The 17,284-nt window shown below is 39.6% G+C and overlaps 3 protein-coding genes across 4 annotated transcripts; 2 read left to right on the top strand and 1 right to left on the bottom strand.

The window, feature by feature from the left end:
* Positions 1–4: 4 nt before the first annotated feature.
* On the bottom strand, positions 5–3,052 carry LOC145444282 (ubiquitin-conjugating enzyme E2 Z-like). Its single transcript, XM_080322227.1, has one exon. It carries the CDS (start codon positions 2,813–2,815, stop codon positions 2,015–2,017), a length of 801 nt encoding a protein of 266 aa, XP_080178353.1. The 5' UTR covers positions 2,816–3,052; the 3' UTR covers positions 5–2,014.
* Positions 3,053–5,165: 2,113 nt separating this feature from the next.
* On the top strand, positions 5,166–9,182 carry LOC145445488 (protein SPATA45 homolog). 2 transcript variants are annotated; one of them, XM_080323674.1, is made up of 3 exons: positions 5,166–5,367; positions 6,794–6,908; positions 8,910–9,182. In XM_080323674.1, exons 1-3 carry the CDS (start codon positions 5,260–5,262, stop codon positions 8,972–8,974), a joined length of 288 nt encoding a protein of 95 aa, XP_080179800.1. In that variant the 5' UTR covers positions 5,166–5,259; the 3' UTR covers positions 8,975–9,182. The 2 variants fall into 2 exon arrangements, with proteins under 2 accessions (XP_080179800.1, XP_080179801.1); XM_080323675.1 differs by having other exon boundaries at positions 5,175–5,367; positions 8,938–9,182.
* Positions 9,183–11,802: 2,620 nt separating this feature from the next.
* Positions 11,803–14,233, top strand: LOC145444850 (alpha-N-acetyl-neuraminyl-2,3-beta-galactosyl-1,3-N-acetyl-galactosaminide alpha-2,6-sialyltransferase-like). The gene has a single exon (XM_080322887.1). The coding sequence runs from the start codon at positions 11,876–11,878 to the stop codon at positions 12,725–12,727; it is 852 nt and encodes a 283-aa protein (XP_080179013.1). The 5' UTR covers positions 11,803–11,875; the 3' UTR covers positions 12,728–14,233.
* The last annotated feature ends 3,051 nt before the right edge of the window (positions 14,234–17,284 follow it).

Raw genomic sequence — 17,284 nt, 5'->3', positions numbered from 1 at the left:
ATACTTGTTATGCTGTCAAGAACGAGGACAAACGAAATAGGAATATAGGTCAAGACGAAAATGAATTCAAGATCACAAAATACTGTTCAGCCTATAGCGAGGCGAGTCTGCTAACCAGCATAAATTCACACAAACACAAAGAAATACTTATATAACGCACAAAAAGTATACAATTATATGCAAGTAAATATGGATCGGCAGTTCAAATACAACTTATTTTGCAAAATTTTACCGCCTACATGAAAAGATTGTAAGGCTCCAAAAAAAAGACGTTAGCCCAACAAATTTGGCATAGCACCTACCTGTAGAAGCATTGCTTAGAGGAGAAAGTTTCGGAGTTATCAAATAAAATTAAATAAATTCAAAGTTAAATGGCTAGCCTACCCCATGGAATGGTTAAGCTCAGTGTCTAATAAACCAATGCATAATAAATTTGGGTCAATTCCAACCAGGAGAAGCGAAATTACTGGAGTATAAATTTTTGGACTTGAAAAAAATAGTAGGCCTATTTATGGTTGGAAATTCCTTCATTTTTTATTATAGTCTCCCTTTATGGCAATGCTTCTACAAGTAGGCATCAAGCCCAATTTGGTAGGCATATGCAGCGTTTTTTTAGGCAACCCAACCATTATTATCAGGTAGGCCTAGCCATTGTAATTTGGAAGAATAAGTTATTTTTAAACAGCCCTAGTGCTTACAAATACTAAAAACATAGTGTTTCTTGAAGAAAAGGTGTGCCACGGTGAAATTAGTATGACTGCAAAAAAAATGGAATAGCTTCACTCTGTGAGAGGATTTCAGATTCCAATCAATACTGCTTCAATTTATGAATCAATACTTACAAGCCATTGCACTCATAAAGACTGTGACAAACCTATCGTGAAATCTAGGATACGAAATCTGCGGAAACTGTACAAAACCACCAAATAAAACCGAAGAAAGTCGACAATTTCAAATATTGCTTTACAATCTATCATGGCGGCAAAACGGGCATGTAAAACCAGCGCAAATTCACTCCAAGTGCAACCAACATCAGGACAGAATGGAAATTTCAGAACAAAATGATCTACATACTTAAATTGAGCAAGCCATGAGATCTTGCCATTGGAGGAAATGAAAGCATAGGCTTTATAATAGGGTTGTTCAAAAATAACTTTTTATTCAAACTTCACTTGCTTAGTGATTAATTTGTCAGGATGCCTGCAAAAACACTAGGCTCCAAATTTGGGTCAATTCTGACCAGTGGAAGTCGTGCAACCCGAGGCTGTGCTAAACAAGTGAAATTTAGTGAATAGCCTAATTTACTTAAGAACAACTCTACTGTATAGCAATTTTTTCATAAATTAGAATATTCAAATCGGGCTGGCGAGCATCAAAACAAAATCATGATCCAATTACAATCAGTTGGCAATATAGATAGCAATCATTCTTAATATTGACAACACCACCTATACTCAAGAGTGTTGATATAGGCTTGAAAGACATCATGATTCAGCCACAATTTACGTGCAAATACAAACGATTCCTTTTCTACATTGGATTGAAGACTGGGGCAAATCATTCCGCCAGCTCTTGATCCTACTAATAAATTTCTGTGGAACAACTCACACATAGGGCAGGGCACTTCCAGCACTCAAATGTGAATCGAGCATCAATTTTAATGATTCAAGATAAGTAGTTAGCGATGATTTTTCGGAGTATCGAAATGATACGCTCCTTGCCACTAAGAATTGATCTATATCAATGAGAATTATAGTTTTCCACTGATGATGCCTTGAAACCTTGACTGGTCGTGTCGCAGCATGCAAGTGAACAATCCAACGAGAAACCATCAGAAATGAATACATAAAATACAAAAATATCACAATACAGTGATTAGTTAAGACAGATTTACGATGTCGATAATAATTTCTTTGTAATATGCTGTCACATTGATTTCATGGTTGAAACTAGACAAGGGACAGTAGGGTAGTCATGTTCTCGAGATGTACAGCTTGACCATAATCTTAAAAAATCAGTCTTCGGGATCAACATCCATTGCAGTTACTTCTCGACTTTCGAGCTCAATTGACTGTTTCAATGCTTTCAACCTCGAAATGAGCTTTTCAAAGTTGAACGTTCCGACATTTCCTCTATGAGGGTCTTCGAACGGTGTTCCATCCAGTCTCTTATTTTGTTCGCAAGCTGTCATGTAAACGTCGTAGTAACTCAAAAATGACTTACGTACAACCCTCTTCACTTCGTCTGTAAGTCCAAGGCTCGGCACGCCCTCTACCATATCACAAACAGCCACACGAATAGTCTCGTGTTTAACGCAGTTGTTATATCGTTCGCAATCTCCGGGAGATCGTTCCTTATGGAAGCCAGGCTCGTTGTGATATGGCTTTTCATTCATGAGAGATTGTATTGATAGAAGCAGAGTAGTTAACGACTGTGCAGGACTCCACGCCGGACCAGACCACGTACCGAGTATGCTGAGACATACTTTACCACTTTTATAGAAGTTAGGGTTGAACCGAACAGCTCCGTATCCCGTCGTCATTAATTTCACTCTTGGAGGTTTAATTGGATAATCTGGCGGGCAGCGGATTGTGAATAGAAAATACCCTCCTTCGTAAGGAGTATCAAATGGCCCGGTAATTACAGCTTGCATACGTGTGATATCATCAGGATTCGGCAGTAACACAACGCCTGGCGGAGGGTCCTTGTATATTTCGGATATATCTCGCTTCAGTCGAACCGTGGTGGTGTAACTTACGCCTTGCGAGTCCCAGTCGTGGCACTTGTTCGGATCCCACGAAGAAGAATGAGACATTGTTTTACTTCAATTATTGGTTTATGATACGCGCGAAAGATATGCCGATTCTTGGGCGTCAAGAAGGTAGCCTCAACTGTTTGATTTCATAACTCGATTGTATAGAGAAATTCATACGGTCAATAAAAAACGCAGCTATAGCTTACAATATGCGACAAATCATATCATCTAGGAATCTGTCAATCATAAACACTACATTCACGCTTTAGCGCAGCGTGAGGTGCAGTGTACCGGAGCCGGAGTAGGACTTGACCGGATTTTGAAACTTGTAATAGCACCGGAGCTATTTTTCGATGTTCTGCGGCCCCAGCCCGACCACGTCAGGTCAGAATTAGAGGTCGACCGATTATCGGCATGGCCGATTATCGGGGCCGATATTTAGAGCTTTACCGATTATCGGTATCGGCCTATGAAGGCCGATATCGCGGCCGATATTTTATATTTGAAAAAAATTGAAAAATTTCGGAAATTCAATGCTCCGTGTTCTCAATCTCAAGAAATCGACGACGCAAAGGGCGATATATGACAGAATTACCCTTGCAGTACGAGTTTAGCTGGGTGAGCATGCAGAGAAACTATGCTTCCTGCATTACAATCTACCTTTTCTGGACTGATCTGCAATTCTGTATCATATTTTACTTTTTGGATTATCCCAAATTTCATCGAATGTGCACAATTAGGCAATAATTCTTTTGAATTTCAGTTTTCTCGTTTCTTGTTCAGCTTTCTGTGGCATGTACAAGTGCCATCTTGCCTAATATATAATATTTTTGGTGAAATTGTTCTCTGCTCCTTCCATATTAATATCGGCCTATGATATCGGTATCGGCCTTGTGAGTGAGCCGATATATCGGTATCGGTATCGGCCTGTAAAAATCAATATCGGTCGACCTCTAGTCAGAATCCCAGTGCAATAAATGAAAATTTCTTGATCTTCATCAAATCATATCGAAACTTTATAACGGCTATGGCATAACATGCTCATTGCTCACACGATGAAAAGAAATATAGGATGATGAGAAGGATAGGTGGTAACAAGGGATCTGGTATATGTCGGTATGAGACATCGACGTGTCAGATCGTGGTCCGCTAATCTTAGGTGATGGGCATACGGTTGAACTTACGCCGGTCTCTCGGATTTTTGGGTATCACAAGCACATGTCGCTATGGACGCTAACGCTACTAACCGTTGTCGGTAGGCGAAGGTAGGTTTACTATATATCATTGATTTGTTGTTTGAAACTGAATGTATAGTACCCTTTTGCGGTAATTTCCACTGAATCAGTCATTCAGCCCTCAAGATTACCGGACCACTATCTGACATATCGATCGTGCCTACCGACACATGCCGCATTCATGTTCGTCGCTTTCGTATGTGTTTTCTTTCTTTTGTATTGTTCGGTCAAAATGCAACTGCGTGTTGCAAATGCAAATGAGCTTATAAATTTTGAAAATCGAATTGGCATTTCAGAATGACGGGGATTCGATTTCAATGACTACTCCAAGTCGTTTTGACACCTTCCTATCTTTTCATTGTATTGCATTTTTTGTGGTGTATTGAACTGATAAAATTGCCTCTAAACCGAACCAAGTCCCGCGTGCAATTATACATGCCTCTTATTTACATGCTGTAGGACAAGGTGGGTATCTGATTGAAAGACTACTCAAGTCCATCCGTTTCGGCACCCTCCTATCTTTTCATTATATCGCAATCTTGTGATGTATTGATTTGTTAAAATATTTATTAAAATGATGATGACATCGATGAAATAACATCGAAGCGACATCTGGCACTAGGTCGTGGTGGATGCCAGTTCAAGAGACCTCAACTGGTTGGTCGTTCGGCTTCCCCTATCTACATTCATTACATTACATTGTGTGTCTTGTATATCGCATTGTACATTGTGTGTGTGTGTCTTAGGAAGATGAAAATATAATCTGACGATTGATTGACTGATTGATATGTTGTGGAGTTTTTGTTATTTTGGTATTTGTGGTGTTTCAACTACTATGGTCATTTACAGCAGACAATATTTCTGATTATGGTCCCTTATTTTTGATAACTTTTAGCACGGACCACTTTTTCCGTAGGCTTTTGTTTGGACACCGCTTACGCGGATCAATTATGGGGAGGAGGGTCTGAAATAAACCTTCAGCACTTCAACACCACGGTCGGACTTGACCTCGCAATCCATTGGTGACGTAGCTGTGGAACGTATCATACGTAAATATGCAAATTTTAATACATGGCAAGCAGTAGTGATAGGTTGTTGTTGCGCAGAATATCTATTCGAACATGACATGAGGCTTTATTTTACAACTCAGTGGTCACGTTGCCTAGCAACTATATCGCCGGTTTAGCATTTGGCGTCATGTACCGTTTCGCCAAGTCCTTCCGATTCCAACGTGCCTTCTACTGAAATCCTCGCTGCACCAGCTCCACCATGAATCAGGAAATGCTGTACCAACTCGGAAATTCTCGAGAATCTTGGTGTGCGGTCGAAATGAACAAATCACAGGACTGGTGCAGGACGGAGAGAAAGCATTACAAGGTAGGATCAACATGATACAAACAGGGCGCTCAGCCGCTCACGGTGTAATATATAGGTCTAGCTCTGTCTGCATTCAGACTAAGAGCACCATCACCGAGGTGATGGAAGTATCCATCGAAAAAAGACACAGCACTAAAGATTTCAAATATAAATTAAATTTCGCGTGAAAATGCTGCTTTCGAAAATGTCCTGATGTCGGTATCGTTCTGATTAAGGACATTGTTCATCAGCGTTGCAGAGGGTCTTCCTTTTTTGGTTCTCCTTTCATCTTCAAAGGTTATTGACTTCACGACACTATCATTAGGTTTTCGAATTATATGGGCTAGAAATTTAGCTTGTTGGTGATCAATAAATGATGAGAGGTCTCCGGTGCGACAGATTTTATGAAGATTTTTATTACTAATTTTGAAGGCGTGGTCGGTTCCCTTTCGAGTGTAGCCTCCATGTATCATTTTTCGCAAAAATTGTCTGTAGCAGACATCCAGGACGTTTCTTTGATTTTCTGAAAGAGACCATACGCTGCAGCCATATGTGAGTCGACTTCTCACAAAAGCATTTAAAAATTTTATTCTTGTACCAATCCAAATTCTGAAGTTTCCAAGCAGGTATTTATAAGATTGGAAAGCTGCATGAGCCGAACTGATCCTATTGTTGATTTCGGATATTCCCACGTTTGTTTCCTTGTAGTGAATGATACACCCAAGGTATTTGAAAGTTTTCACGTTTTCAATATGATGATTATGCAGTGAGCAGATTGAAGTCGGGTAAGCCAGTTCTTCAGTGTGGTTAAATATCATAGTTTTTGTTTTCGACTCATTAATTTGTAATCCAAAATCAGTAAGAACTTCTGATAGCAGTTTCAGGCCTTCCTGGAGAGAAGATTGGTCTTTGAAAAAGAATTCAAGATCATCCGCATAGCCTGAGCCCATGTTGACAGCTGTTCCCTGGTACTCTAATGAGTCTAATGTATCAGTACCGATTATAATTTGGATTATTTTACCACTACTGGTTTTATGAGTAGTTCTAGTTCTAGTTCTAGTGACGGATTTTGAAAAGTGAATAGTTCTAGTTTTGGTTCTAATCTTGGATTTACAAAAAAATGGTTGTAGAACAACTAGAATCGTGATACTGCTGTCGTGTTTTGTGATGTTCTTGCAGCCAATCAGCTATTTCTAGGTCACAGCCATCACTACTATAAGTGGTGTAGCCAGGGGTGTCGGAACCCCGTCTTTTTGAATTGCCGATTTAAACTCATTTGCAATTTGTGTTATCCATTATTAGTTAGTTGTGATTTAGTTAGCTAGTCGTTGATTTTTAAGGTCGCTAGATCTAGCTCTAGTTTCCAGTTTTGTAAATGAGTAGTTGTAGTTCTAATCGCGCATTTAGTAAATTCAGTAGTTTATACGTGAGTCATTTAACTTTACAGGACGACTTCAAAAGCTACGTTTTTAGTCCAGCAGAAAAGCAGGAATGGGAACCGCGCTGTCAATGGAAGATCGATGGTCCAACGCATCGGGAAAAGCGACATTTCTCAGGTGCAAGTGTGTTACATCGTATTATGATAATGTAGAAGTATACTTTACAGTCAATATGGTACAATGTGCATTTGGTGTTGATTATTAGCAGGGTTGTAACCGAGTCGCAAGTCTATTAGACTTTCATAGTTTTGACTAGAGTCAAGTCGAGTCATTTTCAATTCACACCCGAGTGAAGTCCTGATTCCAAGTCAGGGATCAGCGAGTCGAGTTCAAGTCGGGTTCAACTCACTTCTGTGAAACTCCTGGGTCATATTGACGACCTAGGATTTTTGTTGTACTCATTTTCTCTAAACATGTTTATTCAAACAGATAAAATACAGTTTCTGGGCCTGTTTTTCAATTGTAGTCCTTATATACGAGACTTGAATAAGTCATAAAGAATCTGTCGAGTCATATGAGTTGGTCGAGTCTTGCAAAATGACTCGATTACATGTTGGGTCAATGCACAAATGGACTCGAGTCGCGTCAGTTTCCATTTTTAAGAAAATGACTCGAGTCAAGTTGAGTCAACGAAAAATTGCGACCTGAGTCACGACAACCCTGCTAGTCCTGTCTAGTATGCTTGGAACTATCGAATAATAGTTTCAAATAACATATTTGGTAGATAGATCACAATATAGGCTACTTTTAGCAAACGGTCACTTTAACAGGTAACACAAATCCAGCTCTCTGTATACGGTCTGCATGTGTCAGTTTCCAAGCTTTGATCGTAGCATTCATGAGAGAGTAGTTATTACCAGACTTGGACAACCAGATAGTGCTAGTTGTCTGATTTGACCAATTATTGGAACGAAAAATCCCAGTCATCTAATTTGTGAAATGTTTTTATGTTCTCATTTCAGTTCTAATCTCATTTCTGGTTTTCCTGAAAATGCTACAGGAAAACTGTATCGTGGGAAAATTGCCAAACTTTGCTTTACAGACATTTGCCATTGTCGTGCTTATAAGAATCAACTCAAAATTGATATGAAACGAACTTGATTAATTTGAAGTTCAATTTAAAGTTCTAATTCCAATCAAATTTGGAAAAAGCTATGTAGATATAATTCCAATTGCAATCGAATTTGAAAAACAAACTGTAGCTATCATTCTAATTCTAATCTAATTTTATTAAAAAAAACTGAGCAAGTATAATTCTAATTTTAATCTAATATAAAAAAGAGACTGTGGCTATAATCCTAATTCGAATCTAATTTGGAATAAAACGGAGCAGCTATAATTCTAATTTTAATCTAATGTATGTAAAAAAGAGACTGTAGCTATAATCCTAATTCTAATCTAATTTGGAACGAGCTATGTAGATGTAATTCAAATTGTAATCGAATTTGAAAAAAAAACTAGCTATCATTCTAATTCTGATCTAACTTGAAAAAAAACAGCAGCTATAATTCTGATTCTAATCCAATTTGGAACGAGCTATGTAGATGTAATACCAATTCTAATCGAATTTGATAAAAAACTAGTTATCATTCTAATTCTAATCTAATTTGGAAAAAACTGAGCAGCTATAATTCTAATTCTCATGTAATTTCGAAAAAAACAGAGCAGCTATAATTCTGATTCTAATGTAATTTGGGATGAGCTATGTAGATGTAATTCCAATTGTAATCGAATTTGAGAAAAAAAACTAGTTATCATTCTAATTCTAATGTAATTTGAAAAAGAGACTGTAGCTATAATTCTAATATAATTGGGAAAAAATTGAGCAGCTGGTATTTTAATTATAATCTAATTTATAAAAGCTGAACATTTTGTAGTTGTCCAACTGTGTTTATGATTACTTTACAAAACTACTTACTTACTTGAGCAGTTTTCAAAGACTGCAAATTCCATTTCTACTTGTAGTTTTGGCCTGTTTCGCAAGCATTACTTCCATTCGTACTTGTGCAGAATTCTGCCCTGCTGCTACTTCTACTTGAGTAGCCTTCTCTACTACTTTGACCATCTCTGCTGATATGTGTGAGAGATTTTTGCGACTAACAGCTGTTTTTCATCCTTATTTAGGTTATAGAGACATACGCTTCTATTTCAGATGCCAACCAACTGAAATGACGGAATCTAGAAGATGATACTGCTTGCCGGAGATTATTTTTATTATTTATTACAAGTTGCCATTGCTCAGTGTTGACTATCCTGTACATCATTTCTATATAATGACATTAATACTTACCTAATAGCCATATTTTCGGAAGCTGCGTGCCTGAAGACTATTTTCAATTTGTTCAGTGTTTACCTGTCGACTCATACGAAATAAATCAGTTAAGATTTGCTGCCTGATATATTGTGGACGATGTATGTCAGAGTTGACCGACCTTTCTGGCCTACGGTCATCTTTCGGTTTTGTGGGTAGATAAACAAGATATAGCTTACCGAAATTGAAAACAGCTGATTTTGAAATACTTGCAGGAAATCCTGTGTTGAAAAAAAGTTCTTACTCCGACCCGACTCCCAAATGTCCGCATTGCCTATTTCGCATCAATTTATGACGATTTTTAGTTGATCCTGTCCATTAGCCTAGCTGCCAAAGCTGTAAAGGAGGACATTTTCGATTTGCTGAAAAAAGAGGACAAATCCTCCTCAAGGAGGACGTATGATAACTAGGGCAAGTTTTTGCAACTTTTTTTACAGCTTCCTCCAGCTTCCTAGATACTCGTAAGATATGTAGAATGCTGTTTGAAGGAATAAGTGCAACTTTTTCGATTTTTCATAAAATTATTTTTCATTTTGGTGGAATATATGGCCAAGTTCGACTGAAATACTCTAAATCATCACTGAAGCAACGCTCTTACAGGTATTTCGGGAGCTGAGTCGGTAAGTTGACCTTTTTTTTAGTCAACCGAAAGCAAAATGTGGTCTTTTAGTGCAACTTTTGCGAGAAAATAAAATGCAACTTTTGTCAATAATAAATGCAACTTTCCACGAATTTAACTGCAACAAAAACTTGCCCTAATGATAACCCTAGATTGAGCTGACGGTAACCGCAAGACTTACTAAGCACCAAAATCGCTGACATTATTGTCACGAAGAATTAGTGTGCAAACTGTGCGTTAGCATCCAGCCGTGCGATGCGCGAAAATATTTCAAAATTAACGAATGAATTCGGTCAATAATATCGGACTTTCCTATACTGCATGGAGCTCAGATTACAATGACCAGAATATTCAGCCGCGGGCTGCACATCACCAGACTGAAGTATGCAGGGTTGTAACCAAGTCACAAGTCAATTATACTTTCATAATTTTGATTCGAGTTAAGTCGAGTAATTTTCACTTCACCCCATCGAGTCAACTCCTAGTTTAAGTGTGGAAGCAAAGGTTTGAGTCTGAGTCACAGTGTTGAGACTCGCCTCCAAGTCGTTTTTACCTTTCATTTTCGAGTTCAATCCTGTTCAACTCACTTTTTTACAACTCTGCTTAGAATTGCATAACATATTCATATTGAAATGAACCCGAATATTTTCGGCTGACACTCGTCAGGGGTAATCGTCAGCAACTAGTAGAGAATTCAAAAGAACAACGATATCAACAATCGTAACACAAAATATGACGTCACCAGCACGAAATGTCGAATACGAGAGCGCTCAATGTACTATTTTTTAGATGATACGAACTCTTTTTGTTGACACAGCCTTGGCTGGTGTATTTTGATAAAAGTCGACTCCAAGGCACACAAATGAAAGTGTGAGCGACCCTTTCCGAGTATGCTGCGAAATCTGTCGTCTCGATAATTTTTCGCACAGTCGGGATTATCCAACAAGTGTTTGCCAATTGCAGAATTTATGGCATTTGATTGTTCCGCATCAATCTTGAGCGGATGAGTTAAGGGTGCTTAGGTGATATTGGATACCTCGCATTTATAATACACTCATTTTCTTCCCTTTAGATAGTTTCTGACCCTATTTTACGAACAGTAATGCTGATAGACGAAATGCCAATCATGGGGTATAGGCTACCATACTATTTTTCGAAGTTACAACGAAATGCCTGTCTTGACCATCTGCTTCTTAAGTCACATGACATATGCACAATGACTCGAGTAAAATTCGAGTCAATACTTAAATTGCCTCAAGTCGAGTCCACTCATTTCCATATTTTAGAAAACGAGTCGAGTCATTATTACTACTCTGCGGAAGAGTATCCCAATGGTCGCAAGTGAATATTTTGTTCTTGCAAATACAGTTTGACTCAATTACTTATTTGTTGGGGGTTGTTAATATTTAAAAAATCCAGAGGCACTAATCGCGCGCAGCTCGAAAAGAAGTCACGTGAAATCAATCTGCCGCAAAATGCTCTTCGTGTTTATTTACAAGGATTTACGAAAATGTGAGGGAATGGCCCCTCATGCTGCCCCGTATAAGCCAATGCGTCAAAACTTGCAATTTAGTGATCAGCATACCAAATTTTACTGTCAGCCTGTTCAAATTTTTGGTCGGTCTTACAAGTTCATATTAAACTATACGTAGGCAATTCAATTTTTCATAATATAACTAATTTCGAAAATTACCGCGGGCCAGGGGTTGGCCGTCACCCCTGATATCATATGTCAGCAATGTCGCTTTCATTCGATATTACTTATTATCATTGGTTAAGATTGATGAAGCTCAACCGACTCGATATCGCACTTTTGAAAGAAACATCGGTACTGGCCATTAGATTAAAAAAGTCTCGGTAATTTTCGTGGCTTAGTAATGCAATATGTATTAGTTGTATTGCCTAGTTAGATGTGTATTGCGGTAAATTTTTGCTTTTATGGCTCAGCGAGAGGCTTGACGATCAACGTAGTGTTCCGCGGGTTATTAGTTTAAGAACCACTGACATATAATATAGTTTCTTGGCAACGACACTCTCACCGGAAATGACACACAGCATGATCTGAGCGCCGCGCGCACAGTAACGATTATGCATTATACGTAGCATTAATGCGTCTTCTATATGATGCACAGAGCGTTATGATTCACGGAACCAGCAAATATGAACACAGTTGAGAATGTAGGATGCAGGTTCGTACGTATCCGGTACATGGTCGTGTTGCTTGCTGTTTGGACGTGTGGTACTGTGATATGCGTAGCAATAATCACTGGCTGGAAAAGTCAGGTTGAACCGAAAAGAGCTACACAAGAAGAGGTATGGAGCGATCTGCGAGCAAGGTGTGGTACGTGTTCGCTGGTAACTAACTCGGGTGATATCATCGGTTCGTATGCCGGTACAGAAATTGATGAGGCCGATTGTGTGATACGAATCAACAACGGCCCTACGAAAGGTTTCGAGGACGATGTCGGCGCAAAGACAACGCTGAGGATCGTGGACGGCATCAAAGTGGACGCTTTGATACGGTCATTTCCCAAAGGCGAACCTGACCCGCAGTTTATGATCATTTACTATCAAGAGTGGAGCAAGTCCCAATCTGTACAAAGCAAAACACGTTTGCAACGAGTCGGAGAGACTGCAATCAGCTTGTTGTACGGAAACGACATGATTTTACGTCACAGTGATCAATTAATTTCAAAACACGATCATAGTGCTGTTAAACGCAAAAGTGTAGCTTTCTTAACTTTCGTAATAGCAAATGAAATATGCCGTCAAGATCTTAACGTGTACGGGATGATTTCACCCTTCTATTGCGATAAGCATAACGAATTGGAGCACGACGCTCCAAAACATTACTATCCTCCTGGAGACCGAGACAAGAAATGTCCGATGGACAGAAATTACGACGACCCATTTTGGACGTCTAGTTTTGATGTTTCGGAGGCGCACGCAGTACAGCATGCAGCTGAGACGTCCGATAGAATTCATTTTCGAAAATATTACGAAAAATCTTAGCGGTATGCCTATGCTCTATCCCTACCTACTAGGGTAGGATATTCACAGACAAAGATAAGATACTGCATGGTGAGATTCCCGAGGGTCGTTATCAATACTAATACTGATATGTGGTCAAAGTAGTCATCGTCGCTACTCGAGTAGAAGTAGAAGTAGCGCCTTAAATTTCTAGTCGAGTAAAAGTAGCATTCTAGACTTGGTTTTACGTAAAAAATGAAAACTGACAAGTTGAAGTAGTCTAAAATATTAACCAGTTGAGTAAGTAGTACGAGTAGGCAAATCTACTTGAAGTACTTCGGAAAATTGAAGTAGGCCTAGTTCGTTACTGACCACCATTGCTAAAATTTTTAGTTTATATTTCTTGACTTTGATATGAAAGAATCGAAATGATTTTAATTTAATTTTAAAGAGAGTATCATTAAACACTTGAATTTTGAGATTGATAGATGACTTTTATATATCGTGTTAAATATCTATGTTCTGTACCTATCTTTATCTCTATCTGATGATTTTAAAGTCGAAGCAAGTGATGTACCTACCTACTGGTCTTATATAGTGATCTGTCATAACTTATCTTCATCGAGAATATTCCAGCCCGTCGATACTCTTCACATATAGGCTACTGGGATATTTCGTGTCGTGTATTATTGTATTCTGTTGCCCTATTCAAAGTGCAATATCTATACTGTATAATAGGCTATGTAATATGTACCACATTTCAGATAGATAGAAGTAGAACGTGACGGATTCTCCGTGAACTTGACTATATCGTCGCTGGAAAACAAAACTGTGTTATTTTCGCAATCGCTATTTGGACAAACATCTTTCTTTTTAACCGGGCTTCAAAGTTTTAAGTATCATGAATCTCTAAGGAAGTGGACATTTGAATTTGAATTTTCAAGGTAAATGGAAAACAAAACTGGTTTATGTCTAAATTATATGGTCAAAGTCGAAATTTTCAAAAATTAACATATCACGATGTTTTTTCAGCGACGATATAGCCTACAGCTTATCATAGATATCGAGTAGCCTTGTAATAGGTGGGTAATTATGTAGCCATTATTGGTACCCATACAACTACAAATAATGCCGTACATTTATACTCAATACAGGTAGGCCTACATGTAGTGGTTTTCGAGGCACGCAAAACCGCTTTTAAGTGTAAGGAAAATTATCGCTGGTTTGAGAAGTAGCCTACACAATTAGTTAAGTTGTACTATTATGTTGGGATATGGCGTCGCAAACTTTTCGTTTGTCAATCACCGGTACCCGTTATCAGAATATCGCAATAACATGTAAAATTTCATGAATGGATTCGTGCAATGCGGATTGAGTGCAATAAAGATATGACCACGATATTGGTACATGTGCTAGCGTACATATTGCAACGAGTGGTAATTAAAATCAGTTCTAGCAAACGATTGAATTTATAGCTACAAAACAGAGTCGTGGAAATCTATTTTGTTTGTAATTTTTGTTCAATAAAACTGTTTGTATGCTAGTGTATATTGGTTTTCAGTTCCGTTTGAGTGGAATTACGTGCGTATTCATCATCTCCATTTTACCACCGATATGCGGGGTGATGACTATAACGAACTATGGCAGTGCTCTTCAGCTTGCTTGACGGTTCGCACTTGTGCGAGTGAAAAAATGCAGTGCGGATGACGATAGGGGGATGCCGAACGACCAACCAGTTGGAGTCTCTTCAACTGGCATCCACTTCTACCTAGTGCCCGATGTCATGGTCTTCTTCGATTTTATTCCTTCCTCGTCAATATTTTTGGAAGCTATTTCTTGTTCTTTTTCTTTCTTCATCGGGCCTTTTTTCGAGACTTTTTTTGTCGCCGTAAGAACAACGACATGGGGGACCAGGAGCCCGGAACAACCTCCGACGGTGGGAATCTAGCCCGGGCCGCCTGCTTGGATGGTGCCTACTTTCACCACTAGACTACCTTTCCCGCTTGAGCCGCAGATTTTTGGGTTCTGTATCGAAAATGTTTTCGACTTAATTGGTGACACTTATAAATATATGATGAGGCAGCACTTTCGGTTCGAAGCCCCTTTGCAGCCGTGCATGAAATAAAAATATTTTAACTTGGTGTATTTGTAAGTCAGTCGTACTCCATATGACACAATTCGAATGTGAAAACCCAGTCTCAACAGATGCCTGGGCGAGTGAGAACTTCCACTTTGACTATCTGGAATTCCTTCATAGAACGGCGCTTCACCAGTAGATGATGATGTGGAGTCTAAATTACTGCAACAATGCGTCGTCATTAATCTGACATTTTCGACAGCACTCATCATCATCATCATCATTGGTTTATTAGCAATTTTATCAGTTCAATACACCACAAAAAATGCGATACAATGAATAGACAGGAAGATGTCGAAGCGACTTGGATTTGTCAATGGAATCGGACACCCACCTTGGCCTAGGCGTAGTAAAGAGGAGGCATGCACACTGAATGAAAGTAAAGAATACAGTATAGAAAAAGAAAGCGACAAGAAATAGGGCGGCATGTCATGGGAAGCGAGATCAATAGGTCAGTCGTGGTCCGGTAATCTTGAGGATGGACTGTATTTATTTAGTAGTAATTGCTTGTATTTCGACTTGAATGTGGACATGCTCGTCGACTGTCGGATGGCCGGCGGGATACTGTTCCACACATCAGGTCCGGCATATTTGATGGAGCGATGATCTTTTCGGTCGATCATATGATATTTGGACGACGTGGACGAGCGTGTGTTGTACTTGTGCGCTTTTGATTCAGAGGTAAAGAAGTCATTGAAATATTCGGGGCAACGACCGCAGTGAAACTAATACATAAACTTGGCAATTTCTAGTTTCCGCATATCTTCTATGTTTAGGACGCCGAATCTCTTCAGCAGCGACTTATTGGATGGGCAGCCAGGCCCCTTTGGGGCCCTAGCTATGATTCGGAGCACTTTATGCTGTAGTTTCTGCAGTGGCTTGAGTGCAGTTTTACTGGCAGCCCCCCAACAGAGGATGCCATAATGTAACTTCGATTGGATTAAGGATTTAAAGAGTATCAGGAGAACCCATGCTGGCATGAAGCGCCCAAGGCTGTAGAACAGGCCGCACTTCGGTGATAATTTAGTTTCTAGGGACTGAATATGACTCTTCCAGGACATGTTCGAGTCCAGTAAAACTCTGAGATATTTGGCATTATCTGTGTTGGAAACGGGCTGACCAGCGATATTAACGGTTAGGTTATTTTTTGAATTGACTGTCAGCAATTGCGATTTCGAGGCGTTTATGCAAAGGTTGTTCTGGGCCGTCCACTCATGGACTTTGGGCATTTGGTCACCAGTCAGGGCATCCAGCTCTGCCGTCGAAGATGCGGAAGAGAGGAGGTGAGTATCATCAGCGAACAGTGTGGTGTTCAATGAGGAGGTTTCAAAAATGTCGTTGACATATAAGGTGAAAAGGACCGGTCCAAGTACTGAGCCCTGGGGCACACCACAGGTCACCGGGTGAGGAGAGGACAAGGTGTCTGAGATCGCAACCATTTGTTGGCGTCCAGTGAGGTAACTTTTCATGAGCTCAAGTTGTGGGCCCCGAAGTCCGTAACGCGCCAATTTCGAGATGAGAATTTTATGATCTACGCAGTCAAACGCTTTTTGTAGGTCGAGAAAAATGCTACATCCCACATTTCGCTTCTCTGAGATATCATAGTACTGTTCGGCCACTGTTAGGAGGGCATGAGCGGTTTGGTGTTTGTTTCGGAAGCCAAATTGTTGAGGGGAAATGACAGACATTTTGGCGAGGAATGAGGACAGGCGGGAGAGGAGCAACTTTTCGAATACAATCCCGATGCATGGGAGAACGGATATCGGACGGTAGTTGGTGACATTAGTTCTATCCCCAGCTTTGTGTACAGGGACTACTCTGGCTTTTTTTAGATAGCTTGGGTAGACTCCATTTTCTATCATGAAGTTGAAAAAATGGGCCATATATTGACCGATATGCAGGCTTATCATTTTTAAAAACCATGATGGGATTTGGTCATAGCCGTCGGCCTTGTGCGATTTCAGTTTGTGGATGGCTACTTCTACTTCGTATTTGGTCGTAGGTTCAAGCACAATTGACTGGGATATCGATCTCACCTCTGACCTGGCCGACACAGGTTTTGTAATAGAAGAAGCAATATTTGGGCCTACGTTACAAAAATATTCATTGAAGTGATTCGCGATGGCCGCCGGGTCTGAAAGTTTGTTTCCGGTATCCGAATTCACAACTTATGGCCTTTTTTTCGATGTAGGAGAGAGTTAAGTCCTGACCATGTTTTTCGAGTGTCCTTTATGTGTCTGTTGAAAAATCTCTCATTGTACTTTGCTTTTGCCTTGGAAATGAGATGCACGGTGCGATTCCTGAAACGTCGAAATCTTTCTCGTTCATGTTCTGGGCAGTTCTTGGTGTCTATTCGGTTATGCCACCGGTTACGTTTACGAATGAGTTGAATCAGCTTTGTGGTCATCCACGGATTTCGCTTCAATTTTCTTTGACTTCTCGAAAGGCGCTGTAGAGGTGCA

Source organism: Botryllus schlosseri, chromosome 8 (assembly GCF_051294905.1).
Source record: "Botryllus schlosseri isolate E-star chromosome 8, Bs_hap1, whole genome shotgun sequence".
Lineage (NCBI taxonomy): Eukaryota > Metazoa > Chordata > Ascidiacea > Stolidobranchia > Styelidae > Botryllus > Botryllus schlosseri.
This window is presented reverse-complemented; position numbering and strand designations above follow the sequence as displayed.